This window comes from Epinephelus fuscoguttatus, linkage group LG2 (genome assembly GCF_011397635.1).
Source record: "Epinephelus fuscoguttatus linkage group LG2, E.fuscoguttatus.final_Chr_v1".
NCBI classification, from domain to species: Eukaryota; Metazoa; Chordata; class Actinopteri; order Perciformes; family Serranidae; genus Epinephelus; species Epinephelus fuscoguttatus.
Genome location: NC_064753.1, coordinates 14,740,962 through 14,749,989, shown reverse-complemented (window position 1 = coordinate 14,749,989; position 9,028 = coordinate 14,740,962). Strand labels below are relative to the sequence as shown.

At 41.4% G+C, this 9,028-nt stretch overlaps 1 protein-coding gene across 2 annotated transcripts in view; it reads right to left on the bottom strand.

Annotated features, from left to right (window-relative positions):
* Positions 1-8: 8 nt before the first annotated feature.
* Positions 9-9,028, bottom strand: part of adcy7 (adenylate cyclase 7) — a 73,892-nt gene continuing 64,872 nt past the window's right edge. For both annotated transcript variants that reach the window (XM_049560355.1, XM_049560360.1), the window contains 8 exons: positions 8,727-8,923; positions 8,420-8,528; positions 7,936-8,094; positions 7,192-7,338; positions 6,785-6,892; positions 4,974-5,088; positions 2,385-2,509; positions 9-1,332 (listed from right to left, as the gene is read on the bottom strand). In XM_049560355.1, the coding sequence (XP_049416312.1) occupies positions 1,186-1,332; positions 2,385-2,509; positions 4,974-5,088; positions 6,785-6,892; positions 7,192-7,338; positions 7,936-8,094; positions 8,420-8,528; positions 8,727-8,923 (1,107 nt within the window). In that variant the 3' untranslated portion in view covers positions 9-1,185. The remainder of the gene's footprint in view (positions 1,333-2,384; positions 2,510-4,973; positions 5,089-6,784; positions 6,893-7,191; positions 7,339-7,935; positions 8,095-8,419; positions 8,529-8,726; positions 8,924-9,028) is intronic.

Here is a 9,028-nt window from a genome sequence, read left to right as displayed (position 1 = left end):
GTGGACTTAGGAAAACATTTATTACATTCTGCAACTGTACAAAATTCAATGTCACATTTGTTCACATGAAGGCCAATACATTATTATTATTATTATTATTATCATTATTATTATTAATTTGTAACCACAATTACAGACATGATGACGGTCTCAAAAGATAAGGCCACAAGACAGATCAAGTTTTCAGAGAGACACGGAGCGATCGACATCAGTTCAGGTGAGCGTCTGAGCTGGAGTCAGAAAAACATTCACAGCAGGCAGGTTGTTAGATCACACACACACTGAGGACACCGCGGAGAGCGTCACAGGTTTCCCTCATTGCAGCGTAAATGCAGACAAGCAGTATAAACACAAAGAGGTGATGCACATACAGCACATGGATTTCTGAGTTTCCTCTTGAAATGCAGCACATATCTTATGGTATAAGTCAAATTCAACAGTTGGTACTGTCAAACTACACAGCTAGAACCTAAAAGATGTTCACATGAAGAGCAGAAGTGTTGGTACAGTAACTTTAGCATCTGCAGCTCAGCCAGAAAGTGAAACACTACTTTTCATGATGTCAATGTCCCAAACAAAGGAGCAAGAAGAGTTTTTCTCTCTAACTTCATCTGTCCAGCCTGTTTCTGTTAATGAAACGGCTCTGTCTAACCACTTCACATATGTCATGCTCGTTACACAGTAACAGAGCAGTGTGTCCATCCCCCCCTCAAAACATGAAAACCAGATGGGTTTCAAATTATGATCCAAACAGAATCCATGGTTTTGTTTTTAAAGGACCGGAGAGGTCTTCAAAAGTGACACAACTGTATTTGGCATTAGAACAAAACACACTTTCTCAATCGCAAACATCTAGGTTAAAGACAAAGAAAAAGGTACAAAAGTGACCGATCACTGGACGTAAATGTGTTTGTGAGTAGAAAAAGACGGTGATTGTACGTACTGACCATCTCCACCACGACTGCCACACCCTGATCCATTCAACAGGTCCGGAGTAGCAAGTGTCGACTTGGTGTCACATCCACCACACAGCGAAGCCTTAGTATTTTCATTCATTAACATCGCAGGAACACAGCTGCATCACAGTCAGTTCTGTTTCAACACTTGTGGTGCGCAGGAGTCTGTAAACTCTTGGCTTGTGTACACAAGTATGTCTCCAGTTGTGCTGGCTGTGGCGGCCTGGCCTCAGCTCAGCCCCATACCTTGCTGCTTGCTCATGTCAGTGCACACAAAGAAGGTTTTCAGCTCCCCTTTGCCCTTCACGTTAATGAACCCTCGACACTCGCACGAGTAGCCCAGCTTCTGCAGCACATCGGTTGTTTCCTCTGTCACCTGGAAGTACAGTAGAATAAACTTAAATGTCCCCAAGGGAAAATGTGTCTTGGACACAGCGCTACAGTCCATTACATCACAAAACAACATGAAGATATTTTACAACATAAGAGAAATTTCACATGGACAACACAGCATCTGAAAGGGGAACCTGCATTTTTCTCTACTGCACCAAGATTTTGCGTTAGCGTCAGCAGCCTGATGGAGGCTGGAGCAAACAATAGCCTCAAGCAGTTTGATTTGACAGTCTTCTCCCTGATGGCAGAGGTTTGTGCTCCGAAAAGAGGGATGTTGAGAGTCCCAAATGTTTTTGTCACTTGTTTAATGGCAGCCTCCCTGTTCAGGATCTGTATGGGCTCTTATTCTTTCTCCCCCATTACCTGCATAGTTGTTTCGTGGATGCTGGCAAGCCTGCTTTTCTGTTGCACTGTTGGGTTACCAAACCATGCTGTGACTCTGAATCTAATGATGCTCTCTGTTAGATACAGAACCACAAATGCAGCCAAGAAATCTAACAAGTCTACTGTGAAGAGCATGTTTGTAACATTTCATGTGTGTTGTTGCTAAATAGTCACATCTGGAATTCAAGGAGTTCAATATACATAGCGAGAACTTCCTTGCAACAAAAAGTATCACCTGACTTCTCTTACTTAATGCACATATTGATTTACAGCTTCATTATGGCAACATTATATTGTTGCCATGGTAGTACTACATTTTGTGACAGGTGCCATCAGCAGAGGTAAAGTAATTCAAGTCATCTCTCAGGTGAGAGCATGAATTTTGACACACGGCAATAAAGTGCAATTGCAGCTGGAAATGAGATGTTCTTATGACTGGCCCAGGATGGAATTTTTTCTGTCGCTGTTAAAAGCAGATGAAGAAATCAGGACCAGAGACTGTAACTGGATCTTATAAATCCAGCCATGATTGTGATGAGATCTGCGATACAAAGCTAAGCAGCAATGACTGTGAGAAGTGACATGTGACCATTTGACCTTCAAGGACACCAGATGAAATATTGTTGTTGGATTGTTATGAACGTTCTGTACCTGGATCTTTCCCAGCTCCCCGGTGCTCTCCATTCTGCTGGCTACGTTCACAGTATTGCCCCAGATGTCGTACTGAGGTTTCCTCGCCCCGATCACTCCGGCTATCACCGGGCCGTGATTAATACCTGTGGAAGAACAATAATATTTGATGATCATGTTCATGTGCAGCATTTACACAGAAAGTAAGAGGGTGCAGAATTAAACTACAGAATGAAATATAAGATTCAAGAAGAGTGGTTGCACACAGGCTCTGTTGGTAGTTAAAGGATCTACTAGAAAAGGAAATTTTAATTTATTAATACAATGCTGTTGTCAAGGACATTTTCTGAGTGGCTCGTATCTTTTGTGCAGGAGATACTTGCTGAAAAGGCTTTGGACAATACTGCAGCTGTTCTTAAAAGGATGTCAGTGATTTGTGAAATATCAAACACTACATGAAATGCTTCCCTGAGCACCCAGCAGGCTAAGGCATTAAACATTCACAGCATCTATTGACAAGTTTGAGTGTTAAAACTGGGAGAGGCATCAGCTTGTTTCATGGCTAATCACATTAAAATGGACGGGGATTCTTTGGATTTGCTTCATTTACATCTGAGAAAGTAAGTGATCTATTCTTTGAGAATTCCTTCACATTTAAAATACACTTGAAACCCTTCAAAACACTTGGCAGCACTTTCCGCTTTAAAGCCAGACTACAAATCTTTCAAGATGAAACAACACAATCTTTTTGTTACAAATGAAAAGCTGAATTCATAAGAAAACCTTCAATATGTGAAGCGGTTGTGCAGCTGCAGCCTTACTATGAGCTGTAACCAATGGTTACTAATGTTTGCAAACATGAGATGGTTACTGTTGAGAAATTAACCTTACTGACTCACGTCTCTGGCTTTTGACTCTTCCTCTTTTTGTGATGCTGTCACACTGTGTTATAGCATTTATTATCATCCTGTAAGTTCAATCGTGGCTACAGTTGCTGATGTTCAGTAAAGTCACACAGTAATGTTATTAAGAGAAGGGGAGATCGGTTTAGTTTTATTCTGTTACACTGACTTTCAATGCAAAACAATGAAGTAGTTAAGAAGCTGTTCACACCTGGAAAGACCAATATGCCAACTACATTATCATTTAATTGGATTTCCTTGTGAAACTGGCAGCAGAGGAATTACAAAAGCACGATGACACTGCAAAAAAACAACAACACTGCTTTTTGTTTCAAAAGAGGATTTAGTTTCAGTCGCACAGTGTTTAGACATGGCCGCTGATAAGAGGGTTTATACCACTCAAAACAAATTTCAGTGTTTATGCTTTATGTATGTTTTTATCTCCCGAGAAATGTAAATGTTTCAACCAAACCTTTTATCCTGTAAGCTGTCTGCTCATAATCAGATGTCTGGGAATAACTGTGTCAGGACTGCAGACACAGACAGAGGTTCAAGGTTCTCGACACTCGTCTGGGTTCTGTCTCTATGTCACTGCTTGAGTATGACGTTCACTTTATGTATTATTAGATCTTCTGAAAGGTAAAATATGTAATATTTTTCTATTAAATGTCTAAAAATGACGAGACCAAGGTTCTATCTTTTGAGAAATCTGTAATTTTATTCAAGGTAACAGTGCGTTTCTTTTAGTTGCCTGTTAATGATGTCACATAACCTTTACCCCCTGTAGTTGCTCTGACTTCCAGGGGAACACAGGAGACACCAGATGATAGGTCAGAGAGGGAGAAAGGAATCATACAATGAAACAGAGTAATAATCTGTAACAGTAATACAGTATTTCTTTTTCTGTCACATAGCACATTTTTCCAATAGACACCCAATATACTTCAACACTGATCTGGCTTCTTATGTGCTACCATGACAACTGGCTCATGACAGCTACCAAGCTAATGCATACGGTAACATTACTACAATGTATAAGACGCTCATAAAGTTATTTTTACTATGCCTTTTTTGAGCGTGGATAACAGCGCTAGGCTGAGGTTGCGATACACCACTGGCTACAGTAGCTTATGTGTAGTCCACTCATTTAATGCTAATGGTAAGTTAGCAAGTTAACGTTATGTTAGTTGTGGCTATTTCATCAGAATTAAATGGCATGAAGCTAAAAAATGTAACATGAAAAAAACTTTTACACATCAACTTGACTGTGAACACGATTAACAACGTTCCCACGCTACTTCATGACATCACCGAAGTCTGTCTTTTGTTAGTGTTTTGATTGAAAGAATCCTAGCAGCAGAAATAACTTACTTAGCGTGAAGAAGTTAACCACAGTAAGCGGAAATATAAAATAAGCTCCTTGACCCTCGCCATTACAAAGCAGATGCCCCAAATTTCTGTCAAAGGTAACAGTACATTAGATTGTTAAGGTGGGTTCACTTCTGCCACAGTCCTGAGTGCAACACAACCTAAAAATCGAGTGTCAGTGAATGCACCTGCTCTCATGGCCAGAACACAACACAGATGCCAATCATGCACAGTGTAACCAAGGAAACCTGTTGGGTTATTGCGTCAGTCCTAACAGAGCTGGATACAGAGCAGTGCAGTATTTAGTCAATGAAAGGTTGGTGCTGAAGCTCACACTCACCCACACGAAGCCTGAAGCTATTGAAGGAATGCCTGTTGATGCCGTCCAACTTGCCAATTAGAGCAATGGCAAACTCCACCATGATGCCTATCTGGGCCTGCTGCTTTTCTCTGTCCTGAAATAACAGATTCAATTACAGTTGCAATCAAAATTATTCAACCCCCATTGCATATTAGGCCTATTGGCAAAATGTACAATTTCTCTGCTGTTTGCAATAAACAAATTACACAAGAACTGTTTAAGTAGTTCAATGAAACTAATATTACAAGGGTTTTGATCCAAATTCAACACAAAATGCTACTTTTAATGACTACTGCAGTCTCAAAATTATTCAACCCCTTCATGACAAGCATCTTCAGTACTTAGTAGAACACCCTTTTGCTGTTATGACCTGCTGCAAATGTGATGCATAGCCAGACACCAGCTTCAGACAGCGTTCCTGAGGAATCTTAGCTCATTCCTCATGGGCAATGGCCTCCAGTTCAGTAATATTCTTGGGTGTGCGTTTTGCAACTGCCTTCTTCAAATCCCACTAGAGATTTTCTATGGGGTTCAAGTCAGGCGACTGTGACGGCTACTCTAGAATCTTCCATTTCCTCTTCTGAAACCAAGCCTTGGTAGACTTTGAGGTATGCTTGGGATCATTGTCCTTTTGGAAGGTCCAATGATGCCCAAGCTTCAGCTTCCTCACAGATGACATGACGTTTTTACCTAAGATTTCCTGATACTTGACTGAATCCATCGTGCCCTCCACATGCTGCAGGTTTCCAGTGCCAGAGGCAGCAAAGCAGCCCCAGAGCATCACTGAGCCACCGCCATGCTTCACTGTAGGCAGGGTGTTCTTTTCAGCATATGCTTCATTCTTCTTCCTCCAGACATACCGCTGTTCCATAGGCCCAAAAAGTTCCAGTTTTGTTTCATCGCTCCACAGAACAGAATTCCAAAACTTCTGTGGCTTATTTATATGGTTTTGAGCATAATGGAGCCGACTTTTCTTGTGCTTTTGGGTCAGTAATGGTGTATGTCTTGGAGTCCCGGCATGGAGCCCTTCAGTGTTTAGTATGCGCCTTATTGCGCAAACTGAAAGTCTTGCTGCAGGTGTTTTGCAGTCACTTGAGGGTTTTTGACCACTTGCCTCCTCAGGAATCTGGTGGCAGCCGCTGATAGTTTCCTCTTTCTGCCACGTCCAGGTAGTGTAGCCACTGTTCCTTTTAACTTTGAACTTGCAAACTATGCTTCCAGCTGTATCTCTAGGAACATTCAGAGCTTTTTCTATCTTTTTGTATCCTTTTCCTTGTTTGTGCAAGGCAATGATTTCTTCTCTGAACTTTTTGGACAATTCTTTTGACTTAGCCATATTTCTAACATGCAAACAAACGTCACTCTCAACAAACCCCTAGCCAGTTGAGGTATTTATGTGTTCTGTCTCAAGCACACCTGAACTAATGAAGCCCTTGATTAGTTGCACCAGGTGTGCTTGAAACAGGGGGTTGAATAATTTTAAGACTGCAGTAGTGATTAAAAGTAGCATTTTGCGTTGAATTTGGATAAAACCCATGGTAATATTAGTTTTATTAAACTATTTCAACTGTTCTTGTCTACTGTGTTAATTGCAAACAGCTGAAATTGTACATTTTGCCAATAAGCCTAATATGCAATGGGGGTTGAATAATTTTGATTGCTACTGTAGCTCATTATGACTGCTTCCAGCTTCATGGTTTTTATGACAGGGTGATGACTTGCTAAGAAACAGTTAACAAAGCTGATTTGACCCGAGTATGACCCCCGGTCTGAAGCAGTTGCTACTCCACCTGATTGTTCTCCTGACCAGGCGTCCCACTAAGCCCTGCAGCAGCCATGTAAGTGCTGCCAATTGTCTTGATCTTCTCCACACCGCTGAACTTCGGTTTGGACAGCAGCTGTTAAGTTAGAGAAAAACAAAGGGTGCTGAGAGGGAATTTCCACATCCCTGCCTTCATTATTTATTTACAGTATTTATTCTTGTTGCCATGTTTAGCTCTTATTCTTCAGCATGAGTTTAGATAATAATACTGTTTCTGCCCATCAGGGTCCACATTAACACTCAGAATCAGCATAAGTGCACAAACAGAGCTACTGAAAACAGTTTAGGGGCTTTAAAGACAAATCTGTATCACAGAGATGCACTTGGTAATGAACTGAGGGATGGGGATACAAGAGTCTTCTTTGTCCTCCTGACCTCGTCAAAGTCAGCGATGATCTCGTTCAGGAGCCTGAGGCATTCCAGGCCCTCTTTGTTGATATCACACTCAGTGTAAAACTCTTTGAAATCTGGCACTGAGGCAAACATCACACAGACGCAGTCATACGACTTATAGTAGAGGTCCTGTCAGGGGAAAATAAAAAAACAAAAAAATTCAGAAAGCACAGCCAATAGTTTCACTCAGGAGGAGACTGAAATAAAGTTTTCAGACAGGCTTCCTGTAACTACTACTGTTGATGATACAAGAACAACTCACAGTTACATATCTTTACTCTTAACAAAAGTGTTATTCATCAGTATAGATTGTTTTGGCGAGACATCAGCTGTAGAGATGTCTGCTTTTTCTTGTATATAATGGATCTAGATGGCACTTGGCTTGTGGTGCTCAAAGCACACGCACACAAAAATACATGTGAAAAACTCAACAGTTATGTCTCTTTCCAGAAATCATGACCCAGTTACTCAAGATAATCCACAGACATGGTGTGAGCAGTTTCATGTAGGAGCTATTTTCCTTCTACCGAACTACAGCCGTCAACTGTATCACCGCGCAGAAGGAAGTATGCATCTACTGCTAGCTCACTTAGCACCACTGAGCTAGCTAACGTTACAGCTCAGCTGAGGAGGACGCCATTAATGTTAACATCTCGCCTCCTGAGCTGAATAATATATTATCACTAATCACACAGCACATAATGAACAGGGATCCCCGCCTCTCACCTCATTCTTTTTATTCTCCCCAACAAAGAGCGCTGCCACGTGGGCCGGCAGCACATTCTCCAGCAGCAGGCGGTTCAGGTTCTCCCTGGTCTCGATCTCATCCTGCTCTGTGCGGTTCTTATACTTTAACAGGAAGTCCTGGCGAAAGCAGGACTCATTCTAGCAGACAGAAACACAATGAGTGAACATGAAGGAAAACACAACTTTAAAAAATGTCAATGGATTTTTCCTGGATATCTTGAAGCCTTGTTGATTTATTTATTCCCAAATTTTGAATACTTGTTAGCGTTTTACAACTGATGGATGGCAGGAACAGATAAATATGTTCAAGACATAGATAAATTTACAATAACAAACACACAAAATACTTTAATGATCTGAATGCGAATATACAGACTCCATCTGCACATTTATACTTTTAATCTGCTAATATGTTTTCAGTTTGGGATGTGAGGGGTAAAACTGAGGTGAGGACAGTCATTACCTGTTGTGAGATGATGAGCATTGTGACCAGAAACAGGGTGATATATATGCAGCTCATCACCTGGGGGTGTTTCACCAGCCCTATCAAGCTCAAGATGACGTCACGGTTGCTGTAGGACAAACGAGAACATTCATGGCTGCACTTTGCTTCAATTTACACATTTTATGCACCATAATTTTGTTATGAATAAATATAATGTCTCTTTATGGAACTGTGACTATAACCACCAGCACTGATTGGTTAAGTTATCATAAGGTGGTACTCACTAAACTCCTCTGACACATTTGCTTTCTACATTCAGTCCCACCTGCTGCAGTTGCAGCCCTTGAGCTGCTGATAGCAGAGGACCTTTCCGTAGACCACAAAGAGTTCCTTCTTGGTGCTGAGGATGATGATGTAGTATGCGGTGGAGGCCAGGGTGAGGAAGAGCACTTTGAGCTCAAAGCTCACCCGGAGGAAGACTCCACATGCAACGAGTGACAGGATGCAGCAGTACACGGAATACTGAGGGAGAGGAAGCCAAGGAATTAGAGTCAAACAACAGTAGCGACAGATCTGATCATTTAATTTCAGAACCCTTATTTGGCATTTATAAGCAGCATAAAAACA